Genomic DNA, 19,323 nt, shown 5'->3' on the forward strand with positions numbered 1-19,323 from the left:
CCAGACTGGAGGGAGGGTGGGTTCTCTGTCTCTTGAGTAAACAAGAGAATGGAGAAAGGTAGAATTTGTGCACATGAAAGTGAATGTAGTTTTTTTCTGGGAAAGAAGACGGATGACGTGATTTTTTTTCCGACCCGCCATTCATTGTTCTGCGCACGGGGATCTCTCTCAGGTCGGAGAGTGATTCGATTTAAAAAAGGGTCAGGGGGTGGGGATGGGGACGACGGAAAGGATGTTGTTACGCTTTTGGAAGGGAGTACGGGAGGAAATTATTTATTCTTTTTTTCTGTGCCCCTCGCCAATCCCGGTCCGACCTATTTGGGGGGGAACATGCATATGCGTAAGGGAGCGAATGGCGACCCGTGGACGAAAAAAACGCAATCAATCGACCGCGAGGAAGGAAATGGGGAGAGGATAAGGGGGGGGGCGCCGGGGGAGCGATGAAGTGGGCGGGCGAGAGAGTGTCGCCCCATTTCCGCCTCGTCCACTTCAACCCCATTCTGGGCATTTAGACGATAAAAATTAAGTTATTTTTCCGGAGATGATTCCGCCACGCCCCCGGAGAGAGGGGTGGGAGAGACCAAACGCGCCATAAAAACGCATGGTGCGTCTCAGTCAGTAAAAAAGTGTCGGAGGAATTATAGAGCCCTTGAGATGATATTTAAGTTCGTCATCCGCTCGACGGCCCTTTGACGCCGAAGTCGTTCGTCTCCGCCACGACAGAATCGATTTAACGTTCTTATATGGCGGGCAAACATGGACACTCGTATGAGAGGAAGACGCCGAACACGATGAATAGTTAACGCACGTGGGACAGTACAAGAAAACAGTGGAGGGTTTGTCATGCTTCAATGGATAAACAAATCACTGGAGTCAACTCTCGAAACTCCGTAGATCTGAAACTAGATCGCAAACAAGTAACAGAAATCGAAAACATTTCAAGAATTAAAATTACGAAGTAAAAATGCCGAGACTTTAATCATTCGGTTCAGGTGGCTCATTCGAAATACTGAACCGTGATTATGAATTATGAAGATAGTGAATTCGTGCGGAGTGCACGTACCTATTCGGCACTTATTTTATTAAAGACAGTAGAGTAGCCCTCATAAAATTGCCTTGACATGCGAGAGACACCTCAACTCGTATGTGGCTTTCCTATTACTTTAACCAATGATCAACACCCAATGCAACGAAAGATAAAATCTCTCATGCAGACGTTAAATCCATCAGGAATTAGAATATCCCTACAGTAAGAAGAAATCTGAAAAAAAACGCAGACGGATTAACATATGAAGAAGTATCAACTAAGAATCATTCTCCAAAGTTGTAGGGGAATATATTTTCTTTGGTCCTGAACAGCAGTGAAGCATTCAACATGGAGTGGACCTATCTCCCCATTGCCTTGAGGTTTATTCCTTGAGGCCGCGATTGTAGGCATGAAAAAGAAGTCCCGGAGCAAATATTACAAATTACTTCTTCACCGAAGTGCCATATGCTTCCACCTTCAAGCATTATACAAAGTTTAGGAAAAAATTATTTTCAAACCTTCTATACAATAAACCGTTTTGAAGAATTTCGTATAATTTTGTGTGCAGGAATAATTTTTCAATAGCTGCTGACCATGGTGAAAATATTTCGTATACTTGCTCATAATAAAAACGTGTTTTTAATCCTGTACGTTATAAGTAACTCAGGAAATTTTGCCGCGAACTACAAACAAGTACATTTCATTTTATCATGATATTTTCCTCGTCGAAGTCAACTTACAGTTTAAAGTGAGAACTTCATTGAAAGCGAGGTAACCAATTCATCCCATTAATATTCATGAAAAAGAAAATAATATTTATATTGTAGACAACGAATAAATGGTTTCAGAAGACTAACTGCAAGTAATAGGTGACGTGAGAACCTGTGAACGACTAGATATGACGTTAAAATAAAGTAGGGTACAAGAAGCAGCATAATTTGTATACAAATATTTCCACCAGACCCTTTCTCATTCAACTTCATCTATACGCATTTAACGCAGGGAAGGAATAATGACCAACAAATTACCTTAATAAACAGGGTCGTTTACTAGGCCATACTGAACCCATATAGGACGCTTAATCATCCATAAATACCACCTAATGTTATTCATAATTTTTTTCTCCGAGTCCGGCTATTCAGAATAGCAGTGACTCAAATATAATTTAGGAAATAAGGAGGGAGGAGAACTAATACACAGACGGCGATGATTCACAGCCCTCTTAGGGCCCTTCAAGGGCGTGATATTTATTGATACGATCCTTTAGCCTCAAGTGGTCTTATCGAATTATGAGCGAAAACTCTATTCCAAAAAAATACGCCATTTCCGTTCATCCTCCTCTTATCTCTTGTGTTTAAAGTTAAATAAAATAATAACTCCAGTGATAAATCTATTTCCCTGTTAAACCTGCCCAACTTCAAATGTGGAAGGACTTTTAAGATATTCGATGGCTCATAATAAGCGGAATTCTTGTGTAGAGATCACTTCTTGGTATTTGAGATCGAGTTCACCAATAACGACGTCCATCACAAAGATAGGCGGAGCCATAAATTTTCGCTAGCGGCCAGAAGGCCACCGACTCAAAGCGCTCAAAGGAAAAGATATTCAAATGCGAAATTTACTGACCAAGCCCGCCACGTCAGTCAGGACGCTGACAGTTAATATACCGCTAGAGTAATTTGCAAAAGTGTTTTACCGTAACTACATCACGCAAAGCAAATAATCAAATCAATTGAAAGCTCCTCCATTTATCTAAACGCGGACATGCTTCCTTGTGACATTAACACGTTTCCTTGTGAAATAAAATCGAAGAAAAACAACGCATAGATGATATTCACGCAATGTATTTAAGGTAGCAAAATAAGCCTTTTAACGTACGAAGCATCATACTAGAATGAATTGGCACGCGACAAAAGAACGACATGAAAAAAGGTTCAAATACTAAATAAAAACTCCTGCGTATAGTTTTGGCAAGAAAAGGGATGAAATCATTTTACAGTTGAATTCACAAATCTCCTAAACTTGTAAACCTTTTTTTGGTAAGGATTAACGCTAAACTAAATTTTTTCTTCTTTTTTCGAGCCGATTTTTTCGAAAAATTTGGAATTTATACATACCCTCCTCATCGTAGCTGTCCTTAATTAATCACTGCACGCCCTCTTAAGCACCGTTCATTAAGAAGCTACGGGCAGGTGGATAAAAGGTCTGTAAAATTATCGAGCCACCGATGATTGCCCTGGATTCCCGATTGCAGGCACGGGAACACGTAAACTTCGGAGGAAGTAAATAGTAGTCTCGTGAGTACTCACCAGTGGGAGCCGCCGACGGCACCGACGATCGTCCTTTGTCAGCTCCAGAGCGCCGCACGGACGCCGGGACCGGAATACTCGTGGCGCCGCCATGCTTGTGGAACGGCGAAGGCAACCTGATAAGGCACAAGGGAAAGGAGAAAGTTAGGAGGGAGAAATGCAAACGGATGCAAACCTAGGATTCTACGAATGCTAGCCACCATTCATAGAAGTACTTCTCAGAATCAACGCAAAATTAAGAACCATCTTCAGGTTTACCAGCCCTTAGATGATTTCATCATCCAATCACTACCGTATTAAATTGATGAATGCCAAGGTCAATGAGATTATATCACAGTTAATATCGCTAATTAATATTTTCCCAAAAATAGAACAGTTGGCACTTAGAGTCATGAAGTAGCTGCACTCCATGCGTAGCTTTAGATATTCATCCGAGAAATTCAATTGAAATTCATTTTTAACTTAGTGAAGCAAGTATCAAAGTAAAAGGCCAAGGAGTAAAAATGTGCACCATTACGTCGCTTTAATATTAAAGCGCATTCCTGGTTTGTTCAAAAACGGCCCAGGGATGGCGATTGATAAATACCTTTCTCTTGAATCATTATAAATTGCCAATGCTTCTAATTCTAACAACAACTTTTTGTTATCAGTTTCTCAACGCACCAGTGGTCTAGGCATAGTTGTACCTTAGAAAAATATAGAGATAGCAACAGAATATATTTTTTTCAATATCCCTAAATTTAATATATATATCCCAATACATCTTATCTTCCGTGACATCTTGACCAAAAAATTCGCATGTAATGTTGACTACATCATTTCAGAATGCAAGGATGGGTTTCCGCAGAATTATAAATGGAAGGTAGTCTAAGAAAGACCACCTTGTGTATTTAGCATAGAAAATATCCCATTTTCCTAAGATGAATTCCGCTATAAAACATACATTCGCTAAATTTATACGAAACCATGAATGATTAAGGCAATAACAGACCGAGGAATGAGGATGGCAGTGATCAATGGACGAGACAAAAATTCACGTGCGTCTTCTCTCACTATCCGTGACAAAAATGAGGAACACCAGGAAGACCGCCCCTCGCAGACAATTTGTCATTAATACAACTCGGACGGCTGAATGTGAGAAAACGCGGAAGAGAACTTTTACGCTAATGTGCACTCGTGCATGAGTGTCAATGCACTCCCTTACTCACGAATGGAGCAGAATGGATGTCCCCGCTGAGGAAGAAAGATTATGAGGTAGCATGTGACCATGGAGGGGCCAACGGAATTGCGGGGAGTGTGTGGTGAAATTATCGTATGTCACCGCCCCGCGCCGCCTCCAGCGCGCCCTTGGGATTGGTGCAGTAATTCTCCCGGTCGGCGATAATTCAGAGCGACCGCGGAGACGACGGGGCACACGGCGGACCGGGAAATAAAGGGACCGAGGGAGTAAATAAAAGGAAGGAAGGAGACTTCCTCCGAATACGCCCTCGATTCCAAGTCAGCAACCCTCCCGGGGGAGGCGCGGACGGACGCCTTACGTGTCGAGTCGGATGTTGTTTATCGGATTACGCGGCGGGCGTTCAAGTCACCGCCGAACGAAGGGGCGTGCTTCTCGAGCTCATCGTCCGCGAAATGTCTCGTTTTCAATCCTCTTTTACTTTTTATACGGCAGAGGCAACCCGGAATAAGCCCTTGGAGACCAGATAACTCCATTTGGTGAGGGGGGGTGTCGTGAATTCCTTCTTGCAGATGGAGAGGAAGGGCCAACGGTTATACAGGAAGAGAAGAAGAGTGCACTGAAAGTCGACCAAGAAGACGAGACATGAAATTCTAATTTCAGCTGGTTCATTTTTCTGATTTATGTACACGTTTAGTTGATTTAAAATTAGCTTTATGATCGAGCTCAAATTTTTGCAATAAAGTAGGATTCTGTTTGAGCGTTACCAGGTGAAATTTTTCCATCGCGCAGATAAATAAATAAAAGCACCGCATTTTCACAAATTAATATATATTTTCCAAACCATAGTTTCATCAGTGATGAAACACCACTATGATCAATCACCTCCTTCCTCCCACCCATCATTCCACCCCCCTTGCTGAGAGTGCTTGTGTGTGTGTATGTATGGACCCTGCGTCACCATGTAAATTCAGCTGATGATGGTCGCGGAAGTGGAAAACTATTAACAAACCTCTGAGTATTTTGTTTACTTGTGCAATCAACATAAGTAACTAAACTAACTTCAATCTACTAAATACCAAAGACATTTTTGAATATTGTATTACAAAGAATACAAAGTATAGACCCAAATGATAAGTTAATAAATCAACTCAGAAAAATATATATAACTACGAGGGTCATCCGGAAAGTAGTACCCGTTCGTGAAATATAAAGACAAAAGTAAATATTAACAAACATAAAAAATTTTATTTGAAAGAGGATACTTTAAACTACTTCTCAACATAATCTCCAAGCAAATTAAGGCATTTGTCATAACGTGTGACAAGTTTCTGTATTCCTGCTGCATAGTCCTTCGCCGCCAGCTCATTGAGATACGCGAGGGACCCATCTTGCACAAATTTTTGCATAATGCAGATGGTGTTTAACAATTTCATGAACAATTGTTCGAGAAACATTGGGAAAATGCTCACAGATGTCATCAATTGTGACGCGCCGATCGTTCCTCACGAATTCGTCAACTGAGCTCACCAGTTGGTCTGTAATGACAGACGGTCTCTCCGAACGCTCATCGTCGTGTGTGTTCCCCCTCCCCATGTTGAAGTTGCGACACCACCGCCGAACAGACGACTCGTCCATTACATTGTCTCCATACACCTCCTTTAATTGGCGATGAATATCACATGGGCGAACGTTTCTTGCATTGAGGAATTTAATCACTGCCCTCACTTCACAACTGGCGGCGTTCTCAATTTTTTTAAACATTGTAAACAATCACAGAAACAACACAGGCAATGCTAGCGTCACGCAACTTGGCTCAGAGAAGGCAGACAAGCCACTGAAGCTATCTGACCTCGTCCAGCGGCTACTCGCGTCGTCAGCACTTCATGCGGCACGAACGGGTACTACTTTCCGGATGACCCTCGTATGATCCTCGAAATGACCTATTAATATCTATTACATTTCATAAGAAAATTAACTGGATGCACCCATCATTTTTACAAGTTTACAGTATATAATACAAGCTGTATATAATTGGTATATCTTGTGTATCATTTCTATATCCTGTTCATAATGGGTATGCTATAAATAATACATTAAAATGGAAACTAACTAGATCAAGTTTTAATGAATATTCTGCCATTGTAAAAAATGTACTGAAGAAAAAGGGCCCTTCTTCATTCTATTAATAATTATTATTGTAAAATCCTTTATATTTAGACCAAGCAATACAGCCACACTAAATTTCTGTATTGTATATATGTGAACGAGTTCGACAACACAGCTAAACTAGCTTCTTACTTCATGCACCTCCCTGTATAAATAATAACTTGTAATATGATATAATACCTTATGTGAATGTACCGATACCGAAAATGTACCAAAATCAAAGCAACACGCCATTTCATAAATAACGTTGAAAGCAATGTCTAATTTATTTTTAACGTAAAATGCAAATTTTTGAATGAAATTATCTTACAGAGTTAATTCACTATTCCTTAAATAACTGTTACCACCTCAATCATATTGGAATTTCAATGATTAATTATTATTTTCCTATTGTGAATGTAGGCCTCGCATTGAACCCTTAACGTGGCTGCTTACTTCAAGGTGGAGGCATTTTAGCAAAAATAAGTTATAATATAAGAATCAAAGTATTTTTGACATAAGTATAATTATTAAAAGGAAATTTTACTGCAGTTACATGGATAAAATTCAACAGAAATGATAATTAAAAGCGTTAAATTTACAATATTTGAAAAAAGTGGCAAAGATGGGAAAAAACAATTTATAATGTGATGTCACTGGATATTACGATACTTGACAAGAATTTAGGTCGCAAGTTAAAAAAGACATACAAGACGAACTCCTTCCCCATACTTCGTTTAAAAACGAAATTCTTCCTGGCCTCATTAATTGAATAAATGGTCCGAGGGGATTATCAAAAATTCTAAATGCGCAAAACTTTTTTCCTATAACTTCATTTGAAATTCAGCATTTGGAAAAGTTTCTCCTCCCACTAAACAAAAAAAATGAAAACCCCAACGGAAATAAAGAAAATTCAAACACTCCGATTAAAACTTTTTTTTGGAAAATTTAAAGAAATATTAAAAAATGGAGCAAGAGGATAAAAAGAACTGAATATACACTCCCAAGTAGAAACTTGCTCGTAACTGTATGCGAAAAAAGGTCCTATTCCCCTTCCCCAAAAATAGTTCCTGATACGTGGTGGTGGTTGAGGGCGATACGCTCACAGGGGGCTCGGGTTGTCTGGTAAGGAAGTCGGCGGGTGAAAGTGTACAAGTGGCGAGGAGGTGAATGCAACTGAATGTGAAGGATGGGGGGGTGAGATACAGAGTGAGAGCAGGTAAACGCTTCACCAGGGCGTGGGGGGGGGAGGTGTTGGGAGTTTGGGAGAGGAATCCGCATGTGCGAATCCGGAGGGAACGGACTGAATGTGGCGAGGCCAGGAGGGTTGGAGAAAGGGATTCTGTAATAAAATATGGGCTTTGGAGAAGAAGAAAAGAACGTGGGTGTGTCAGGGTGCCAATTCCATAACCTTCCGAGTGATACGTTTTCAGTCAACAGCTCTTGACAATATTTTTCACGAGGTTCCCTACCTCGGCTACGGGTTTGGTATTGGATTAGGCAAAACATGAAGGAAAACCTTTACTGATTGCAGCCTCACTCTTCCAGGTTATCGTGGATCTCAACACAATATTAGATTGTTGACAATTTTTGAATTCATTGCTTACGAAAATTAACATATTCAAGATAGAACAATAATTATACCAGTTATATTTTCTTATGCTATAGAGAGGATTATTTTAACTAATAATTCTGTCTCACACATAATTAAATTACTTTTGATACATCCTGCATAATTGAGAGAACTCACGGTCCAGACAGGTATCATTCGAAAACGAAAAAAAAACAATGCTGACGCAACCACAATGAGATTACACGTTTGGAAGAATGTTAGCAATAATCGATATGATGCAACGCGTTGCCCGAGATCACTGATTTGGGAATAAATGAAATGATAGCCTGAATACAAGGAATCGTAAGCGCATTTCCGTAAAGCATGCTATCATAGCACTGAATGGTTACATGAATTTATATGCATGTCGATATTACATTGATCAACACCATAAATATGAAATAAGAAGAAGAAAGAAATCTCAATAGATCCGTGACAAATTTATATAATTTATGCCTCCACGTGTATCCTTAGTGCTCTAAGTATTCAAAAATAAAATAAGTTGTTCCCCTCATAAATCCGATTACTTTCGGCAGCAGCATCGTCTCTACCACGGTGTTATCAGAGGGCAATAGTACCGGAAAATTAGGTCCATCCAACACCATATTCCTATTCTCCGGGATCAATCCACCACGAGAAAAATTTTGAGCTCATAATAGTGAATAGCGCAATTAACTACGACTCCCACTTAGGGGAGTATCATTCTATTTCATCCCATTTCTAATAAACCACCAAATGGGTACCAGGAGGCAGGGGAAAAAGCAATTTCCATGCCGAAATAATGGACGCAAACTCACATAAAAAATGAGAACCGCCCGCGCGTGTCGGGGAATAGGAGGGGGGAACACAGATAAAACGAGAAACAAACGATTTCGCGATGGAGAGATTTAAACAGCAATCTGCTCCTCAATACGCATTAATCCAAATGAGGGAAGCGAAAAGGAAATGAAGAAGCAAAAGGGACGAGGGAGGCAAGAAAAGGTCCGAGGGAGTGCAGGTAGATATGCATAAGAAGGGAGGGAGGGGGATGGATGAATGAGAGGAGGAGGGCCATTAAAGGAATCGCGGCGATGAAGAGGGAGTGACTGAGACGAGGCTGGAGGAGGGGGTGGAAGGAATGGAGGGCGATAAGGCAAGGAGCGAAGATGGAGGCGGGACGGCGGGGGTGGCTGGGTGTTGAGTGAGGGGGTGGAAAGACCTTTGTGAGGGGGAATGCAAAGAAGAGAAAGAGGGAGAACGAACCAAGTGTCTGGAACAGCGTTGCCAACTCTGCATTCCTGGGCTACATCCACCTTTTTGAGACGGCGATAGAATTGAATAATTGGCCCACAAAGAGCACCGAATTTCGCGGCTGGGAGAAGAAAAAAACTGTTTTCCCCATTTTCCCAATCACAGAGAGCGAGCGGCCATTACCCTTCTGGTGGTGACGGGGCATATTTCGTGATATTCGGCTTCTTCGCGGCTAGGATCACTGATTTGGCCTGTCTTTCGTATTAATAGACAGATTAACGAGTAAGAATTCGCATATATGGAGTATTTATACAAGGAAAATAACGAAGTTCTCAGCGACGAATAGGATGCCAAATTAATTCCAACGTTTTATTGAGTACAAAAAAAGTTAAGAATCACATTAATCCAGATTACGTGTAGTTTCGCTAGTAAACTCATTAATCGGCGCTAATGGTGATAGCGTTGGAATATTTTTTTCAAGTTATCACATTACTGCACTGAATGATGGGAAAAATGTGATCTACTCCCTCTCCCGGCCCGGTTACATCTCAAATGTGAGAATGATGACGCAAAGTCGGGGAGGAGTAAGTAAAGGAGACGAAGTCAGCGCAACAGACGAGGGGACGAAACTCAAAACCTCATCAACAGAAGGATACGATTACATGGTACACTTAATGTATTTATGGTTGCTAGGAAAGAATTACAGTAAAGCACTATTCCCTTCCCTGGTCACCACACCCTGAAATCCCAATTTTAAGCCACGTGCTTACCCGTGCAACGAAAAGCTTGTGAAACTTCGCTATTTTAAAATGAAACACGAAGATAGTAGAAGATCTTCGTTAGTAATAAAAAATTAGGAATTTTCCACAAAATAAAATTTAATGCGACCGGTTTTAATGTAATTACATCACATTTAAATTTTATTTTGTGGAAAATTGCCAATTTTGAATTAATCATGATATTCCACCATATCACGCCTGAAACGTCTCTTTTTACAGAAAATCTTAAGGTAAATAATTTCATTACCAAATATAAGGGCAAAAATGGGCGGAGAGAGTTCTAGAAATTTTCTACCGGTTACAAAAGGTTCTCAGAGAAAATTTTCGCGAATTTATTTCACCAATGTCATCAAAATTAAAAGAGTTTTTACCTTCACTATCGTGTGAATATTTAAAATTCGCTATCTTAAATAACTTTTTTCCTATTCACCGAAGACTATTCGGTGTCGTAGTGCTCGGAAAGGGCGCCAACTAAGACGATAACAAGTCAAAGAAAGCTATGGCAACACCGGTTAGGATTAGCGATTATCAGGGGGAGAGGGGGATCCGTCGCCGGTGTGATTCGCAGCAGGAGTTCAAGAAGGATACAAAGAGGGGCTTGCGAGCATGACAGGAGAGGGTAGTTGCTTTACTCAAAGGGCCTTATTCAGAAAATCTAGCCGAGTAAGGGGAATACGAGCACGTACGCATGCATATAGGAAAGGAAAGCAGACGGAGAAGGCAGGGGCGGGTGACGGGCGGCAAAGAAAGAGGATGACGGCTGAAAAAGATAAAGATCCGTCGTTTTTTGACAAAAGCACTGGAAAACTGAAATTAAGCCCCCAACACCATACTTTTGGGGTATGGTATTAGTTTTTAGGGGAGGCGAACGACAGCTAAGTCATTTGAGCTTTTTGGGGATATCCGACCTTATTCTACACGCATTAGAGACGCTCCACAATTTTCTCATTGATGACGGTCAACGGGTGACCGATATATATGTGTATTGAGATAATAACACTTTGAAATACTTGTATTTTAATATTCTCTACAGGTAAGATCAAATTAAAGATAGCGCCAACTAGATCTAAGCCTAGTCAGTTTATTAATTCATTTACTCCGTAATAAATTTATAAATTCTGTTAAAAAGAAAACTAGCAGAATTGGAAAATGGCAAAAAATCAACCTAATTTTAGTAGTTTAGTAACTATTCTTTTCCACTTATTTTACAAAACTGCGTTGACCCAAGCCGCCACTGCATGCTATTAATATGTAGACGGATCAACAGGACAACAGGTGGGAGTCATGTCTATTCACGTTCTTTCAATAATTACGTTTGAAACGGTTATTATTGTACTACTGATTGACATAGGATAAAATTCATTCAAATGCATTTGATCCTCCGTTGCATACATCATCTCTCGTTACGGTGATAAAAGAAGCCTTGTAAAGAACTGATTACATAATTTGAGTTCACTGTCAATGTAAACATTTTCTCCCCGAGGATAAATCAGACTAATCAACACCCAAGGCTGGATTTAGAGAATTGGGTAGAGCTCCCTCGCACGACGCCCCACGATGAGTAGTAAACACTCAGCAGAGTATGCGGGTCCATTCCTTTTCTTCGGTGACCACCCAGAAGAAATCCCCGTTGATAATTTCTAATTATAAGGTTCATAGAACTAACTACCCAATGGGAGAACCATGACCCTACCCACAAGATCAAAACGCATTAAAATAATGTCTTGTTTTCAATTATCATTTGACCTTTAATTAAAGTTTCAGCCGCTCAAATGAACTGAGCTATCAGTTTACATGGAAAAAGTTAATATTAAACTTAACAATGGAATGAAAGGTAGGCAAGGCAAAACATATTTCACGCGGGATAGCGTATTCCATCAGAAAGCAAACAGAGATAAAGGGAAGGCAACACCTGTGTTTGCACAGTCCATGGTTTGTGGAGCAAGGAGGGGGAGAGGATTAAAAGAGAGAAGAGATGGGCGAGGGGGGAAGAAGGGAACAATGAAAGGAGAAAAGGGGTGAGCATAGTAATGCCACGATAGGGAAACAGGCGATCCGTGGCTTGAAATTCTTGAAAAAGACGTTCTATGGAGAGACAACGTTACAAAGCAATACGCTCCATCCACAATCGAATGACTGTTTATGATTCATAGAAAACACACAAAGAATATCTGCCAAAGAAATGAAATTAAATGATTTGACAAATTAACTGACAGTGTTCAAATGCCATATTAAGGATTTTCATTAAATGCACCGCTTTCCAACGGCACATGCGTTTCGATTTTTATTTGGTATTCTACCAGTGAAGGTGGGTTTAAAAGGGACACAAGCCACCAATCGGTACAGAGAATATTCCCTTAACTCTCTTGATATAACAAAACCTGGCAACTAACATAAAAATAAGCTACTTTTCATCTCCGTACACTTCCTTCCTCTATTCATTCCGCCCATTATCCCTATTCCATTTCAATCCCTTCCTCGTCTACCTAACATTCTCTCCTCTATCAACATCTTCAACTTTCCACAGCCAATCAATACGGTCTGCATCCATCTTTGCTGCCTCCTTTGGATTATATGAGGCGAACAAATATCATGTGAACAAAATTTGTTTCCTCCTGTAATGAAATTAAGGAGAGAAAATTCAAGGCATTTCGAACAAAAGGAAAGCATTAAATAGGAGACCAATTAAGAGAGGTTAATAAAGACCCACATTGCAAAACACGTCCGTCTAATGATTTACCACTACTTTACGTATTCGCCGGCTTTTTTTTTAATTCCGAAGCTTACGAGTACCCTGCCGTATCCATGAATTGAGGACAAATATGCAGCTCTCCCTCTGATTTCAGATTCAAATGAAAAAAAATTGTAATTCTAAATGATTGCAAATTTATTGGCTGCACGAGTTGAAAATGTTCAACATTTCACGAATTTCCAAAACCTTGGCGACGCGGAATGACGCCTAGACATTCCATGCAAAACTGTCGACGTGTTTGCACGCGCCCGTGGCACATTTCAATACCCCGAATGAATACGATTTCGGTGAAATAATTAATTTTGCCAGGGAGGATGCATTTCGAAGTACCTAGAAGTTGTATTTGAGTGCTCGAGCGATCCAGTGCACGCCTTACGCCGATTGAACACTCGGGATGTCGCACACGCTAATCACCAATCGGTCCTAAGGTCAACGAACCTTTTGATTGAGAACGTCACTGAAAGCTTTTCCTTCACAACTGAAATGGGAGAGACAATGAAGCGTGCGTACTCCTACAGGGTTTTAAGGAATGTTTTTATGGACTGAGGAGGGAGGATGCGCAGGAACAATCGGGAAGAGAGTGTGCGAATTGCACTTGGAAATCGGATCGGTGGCGAAACGCACCCATTCCGGGGTGCACTTACTCCTTATGGGCGATCCATACCACACGGCTTCAATATCGACCTTTTTTAGGAGTGGAACATTATTTTTCGGAAAGAAAAGGAAGAATGTGAGGGAAAATGGCACCAACGTGTATGAAAAAGGAATAATTGACGGTGTGAATGAACCATCGATCCGTATCGATTATACGATCTTTCGAAATATTTCGAGACGTTTTCCCTGGAGTTAATTCAAATTCTCTCATTAAACTTGACTAACTGCAAAATTTTATTCAAAATAGTTTAAGATGCCAATATTTTATCCACGGGAGGTGCTAAGTACTAAAAATTACAATATAATAGTAATAAATCTTCAATACCTTTTTGTACTAGGCAATAGCATGTGCTCCATTTCATGGCATATCATTTTAGCTCATAGATAGGATTGAGTCAATTTTTTCATTTGCTAATTAATAATTCATTAGCGAAAATTAATTACGGCTGAACAAATAAAGTCACTTCAGTAAAGTTTGGGCATCTCCCCTAATTCTTCACAATAATCACCACGATTCGAAATCCCAAAATATTTTGTTCTTTTGAAATAGGTGCACTACCTGGAAAATTTCATAATGAATCGACTTACATATAATAACAAACGCGACAATATGCTTTAAAATTTCATCTACCACTTGCGAAGAGGGATGCTCATTCAATGAAGGAAACGAACCGATACCTTTGGCGGAGATAGAGCGCATTGAATTAATGAGCGCACTTCACCTCTGCCACAAATCCCAAAGCCGAGAGGAGTCCCACCGTACTTGAAAAGGGATGGATGTCTGAGGCGAACCTATTCACATCATAAGATGTTCCGATTTAACTGATGGAAGGGGGTGTGGGATAAAAGAAACGGACCCGAAGGTGTTTACGTGGAAGGATGCGAAAAAGAAAGGAGAGAAAGAAGGCTGTGAGTGAGGGACATAAGGTTTACAAATGGAAGGCAGCGAGGCAGAACTTTGAGGATTCACAAGGGATATTTTTTTAACAATTTCCACAGCCTTCTCCTGTTCAACCTCCCTCGGAGTCGAAACCTGATTCAATAAGCACGTTTCGCAGGATACTAAATGCTACAACAACTAGACCTAACACCGAAAAAATAATTAAGACCTGCGGTCACTGGGACTCGGGTAAAACCCTAAGTAATACGGTGTCTAACAGGTAGGTAGGCGCACGTCAAGTTTCAAAGAACCTTGTCTGTATTAATATCATTAATGTAATAATTAATAGTAATATACCTGTTAAGGTAGGGTTTGGATGGACACAAGCTACCTAACGGTTTTTTCAATGAGATAACTCCCTTGTCTCTCTTTAAAAAAATTATGACCTCATACTTTACAATAAGACCCTCTTCTATTCCAAATACTTCCTACCTCTCTTCATTCCGGCCAACTTGCCTATCCTATTCCTACGCCTTCCGCGTTTGCATAATATTCTCCCCTCTATCACAGCCACTGAAACGGGATGATAGTAAAATATTGGAGGCTTTTGAAATGTGGAAGCGTAGAGAAGTATGGAAAAGGTCAAGTGGACTGAAACAAACGAGGAAGTGCTAGGTATGGCGGGGGAGGAGAGAGGATTGTTGGGAGAAATCAAAAAGAGGCAGGAAGGATGGATGCAGATCAATTTGATTGGTATTGGGATGTTGAACATAGTATTAATATATAACTGTATAAATATTCTTGTGCTTCTCATCACTGGAAAACACATAAACCATCTTTAGGTCGAGCATTGGATAAGTTTTGTGAGCCGCTTCAAAATGCCGTTGACTACGCGCGGGCGTTAGATGAGTGGCTTTTGTAATAAGGGAAACATAGGCAATCGACATAAAATACGTAGATTCCCTTTTTGCGAAGTATATATATAAATAAGTATTTGGAAATATGTCGTGGTTTTCGTGACAAAATTATGAAGGTATGTTCTAATATATTTAACAAGGCATAAATGAAAAGATAGCACTAAGTTACATGCTGATTCATTGCTGCTATGAATTAAACTACGGAACTTTCGAACATTAAGGTACCTGCTTTGTCTTTTGTTTTAGTCACATTGCAATACGCCATCGAACATATTGTTACTGTAAAACGTCTCTGATATTTGGTGTTCGGATGAATTAAGTCCACTTGGCGTGATTTTTTTCAAATACAAAACGCTTTTTCAAACGCAAAAATGTTTTCAAAAAAGGAAGTTATGTTGCCGCACCCTGCAAACTTAGATCGAAAAAGGATGATCCTCATAGATTATTCATTATTACACTACCATTATTTTTAATTACAGTCCATTATATGTTGCTGCAATATTCCCATCCATTGACATATGAGAAATAATCTAACTCTTCATTGCCTTCCCTTTTCATTGTGTACTGCATAAACTTATTAACGCAGTGGACGAATGATCCGTAAGCATTGATGTCTTTCTATAAATTCCTTCCATGAAGTTTCGTCAAATGAGTTTCAACTGCCCGAAAAATCATTTTACCTAACTTATTTAAGCCACTTCTAGACGGTATCAGAAACCAAACCACGGTCTGGATTGACACCGCAATATATTTGCATAGTCGGGCTTATATACCTACAGCATTGCGCATGGAGTGCTATTTCGGCAATTGCAAAAATTAAAACAAATACCCAAACACGAAAGTAACATCAGAATTCATATAACATGTAAATTCAATCGTTGAAAATTATTCAGGCCATGGAAATAGAAACTAAATTTGCTAAGAGTGAAACTAAGGTGCCAGAGGATTTCCAGGCAACGCATATCCATTGATTGGAGGGGACTCCTTTTCGACCACCCGCAGAGGGGATCCACTTCAGTTCAGCACGATCGGCACCCGTCATAAATAGCCAGCCTTCGGGAACGAGTGATCCCGCATCTGGAGGATTAGGACGAAGGGAAAAAAAGAGAGAGGAAAGGAAGCCGAGGGGTTGAAGGACGAACTAAAAGGCGCCAAAGAGGCGAAGAAAAATATAGAATAGGGAAAAGCAATTTCTCCCAAAACTTTGAGGTACTGAGATGTGGGTTAAATTACAAGAACCTCTGGAAGAGGGAAACCAGATGCTATAAGCTAAAGCCAAAACCCGATAAGGAAAGAAAACCCCAGAAGTGCTAGAGTGGGGAAAAAACGAGAAAACATTTAATAAAATCTCAAATCCACAAAAAGCAACAAGTTCAAAGAAAAACAGAAGGCTGGCACAAGGATAAGCTTATGTTTACCGAAAACATTATCCATGAGAGACTACTTCGGAACAAAATGTGATATTTATACCGCTAAAGATGTGCGCATATCATGATTTGAGCGCTCACGTATTCTCCAAAGAACGCATTTCACCTCAGAAAAATCATCACATCCCCTCACTTTGGCAGGCACGAGTGGAGGAATATTTGGGGAGATATTAAAACAGTCATTGATTATCAAGCTAAACCTACATTAAAAACATGAGAGTAGATTTTTCCATCCAATTGAATTGGTTGCCCACCGACGTTGGCATTGCAGCGGGACACGATGGTCAGTAACGGGCAAATATGAGGTAAAACAAATGAGACGTATAGGGCGGAAGGGCGATGGGTTGAAGGAGGGAATATAGATAGGAAGAGAAAGAGAGAGCCTTGGGGGGGGGGGTGTCGGGCGTGGGCGGGCCCCGCAGGCGGGAGAGGGAGGGAGGAGACGGGAATCAGGAGGGATCACAGGGAACTATATCCATCTCAGTCTCCCTCACAGAACCAGTCACAAGGGATTAGCTGAAGGATACCATTTGGTCCCGTTCCCTGGTGAGGGAGGGGGAGGAGGGAGGGTTTGAGAGAAAGAGGGAGTTTTGCTCCGCGCGGGAGGTAGGACATACTAGTTTGGCAGGGATGGGGATTTGGCGGATGAGGGATTTGAAGAGGCGGAAAGGAGATTGGCGATGGGGGTGAGGGAGATAAGGATATTGCGGCAGAAGAGAGATACTGGAAGGGCTGAGGCGGCTGGAAGGGGACCGGTATGACGTCCCAGAATGAAAGATGGTAGCACGGAATTTTGAGAGGCCAGGCGAAGAGAGTGAACTCACATGCCGAGTGCACATGGAGAGTTAAATTACGTACCAATGGTGTGTGTGCGTTTGTGCGGGTGAACGTGTGCGTATGTACACGCACACGCACATGCATTCATGCAGACAACCAAGCAGTCTCGTACAAAAAATGTCGAGGGGTGAGCGAGTAAAGCGGGGGAGAAGGGGGCGGGGATAGCCGTTAGCTGTGAGACAAAGCACGCCGTTAGACAAACGCACGTGACTCGGGGGCGGCTTACCTCACTCGGCCGTTTCCACCGAATGAGAGATTTCTCAAAGGCGTGCCATTTTAAACTGTTTGACTTAGAAGTGAGTGTGCACTTTATTTGATATTTTCCATTTACTCCCTGGTTCCTCTTTTTTTCCGACGCCTCCTTCACGGTTCTCCTAAGAGAAACCTTTCCACCACCGAATGCCATCATGCGGACGACCTTTGGCTATTAAACTTGAGACCATTGATTACTTGTTGCAACCGAAGGACGAAGTCTTCGACCAGGGTTTAAGCCTGGTGGCTCTTGTGCTCCCCTGTTTGCCTTCCCTTCGGGAGTTAGTAGTGTTCACCAAATGAGACTTGTCTTGTCGTGCTGCCCCGTGAATATTTATTTTTATTCAGGAGCAAATTATGGTCGCGAGGAGTAATGGCATTACGAAGAATTGTTACCCTACGGGACGATTAAGGGCACCATTTTTACCAAAGATAAACAATAGAAATATATCAATTACTTTTTCGATAATTTGACTAAGGCTCCCAACTGTGAGCGTTTGCAAACCCTAGCTTCAGGCTTTTCTTCGGGCACGCCGTCACTGCTACCAGAATAGTATGCTACTTGGTTTGCTGGACATTAATTTCTTGTTGCTTCCTTTCGGGAAAATTAGAAAATGATTGTACAAAAAAAAGCAATATTTGACTTCACCCAAATATAAATAGGCATACTTTGATTCATAATCGAACTAACTACTTCTAGCCAAACCCTTCGGACAAAAAAGAGAAAAAGTGTTTTGAATGCCGCACTGTGATTAGTAATGAAATTATTATGAAATCCGAAGTCGAGAAAGGGAATGTATAAGGACGTTAAACTTCAGTAATGTGAGCTTTGAGGATGGACGTCCGAAGATCGCTAATAAATAACTTCGACGATTGGAAAAACAACTTTTAAAAGAAATAAATCGTCCTTGAAAGAGAGAAAAATCTAATACCCCATTAGAACAGATTTTACCGCCATTTTATACGCCAATCCCATAAAATAATAGCTTTAACTGATTGATTGCCCATAGTTTAAGAAGTAGTACTTCCATCAATGATATTAAACGCATTGGTTTTGGACCCATGAATAGCGATTTTACAATTCCTAGCAAGGAATGAACTTTGCGGTGTCCACTAAACGTTGACGGAGACATTCCTCAGTAATAATGACTGCAAATCACACTATTTGAATTTTCGGCCCGGTGAAGGTGCGTGGGAGGAGGAGGCGGAGTATGCTTCAAATCATCTGCATAGAAAAAGACGGCCGATTCTCGCGGATAAGTCGGACCGATACCCGCAAGAGAGACGCTCTGCGAAAGAGTGTAATTGATGACACCGGGGAC

The 19,323-nt window shown here is 40.9% G+C and overlaps 1 protein-coding gene across 2 annotated transcripts in view; it reads right to left on the bottom strand.

Moving 5' to 3' along the window:
- sick (sickie) overlaps window positions 1–19,323 on the bottom strand; it is a 934,611-nt gene that overhangs the window by 836,740 nt on the left and 78,548 nt on the right. For both annotated transcript variants that reach the window (XM_071588441.1, XM_071588440.1), the window contains exon 2: window positions 3,337–3,452. In XM_071588441.1, the coding sequence (XP_071444542.1) occupies window positions 3,337–3,452 (116 nt within the window). The remainder of the gene's footprint in view (window positions 1–3,336; window positions 3,453–19,323) is intronic.

Source organism: Hetaerina americana, unplaced genomic scaffold, assembly GCF_022747635.1.
Source record: "Hetaerina americana unplaced genomic scaffold, ioHetAmer1.1.p SCAF_3, whole genome shotgun sequence".
Lineage (NCBI taxonomy): Eukaryota > Metazoa > Arthropoda > Insecta > Odonata > Calopterygidae > Hetaerina > Hetaerina americana.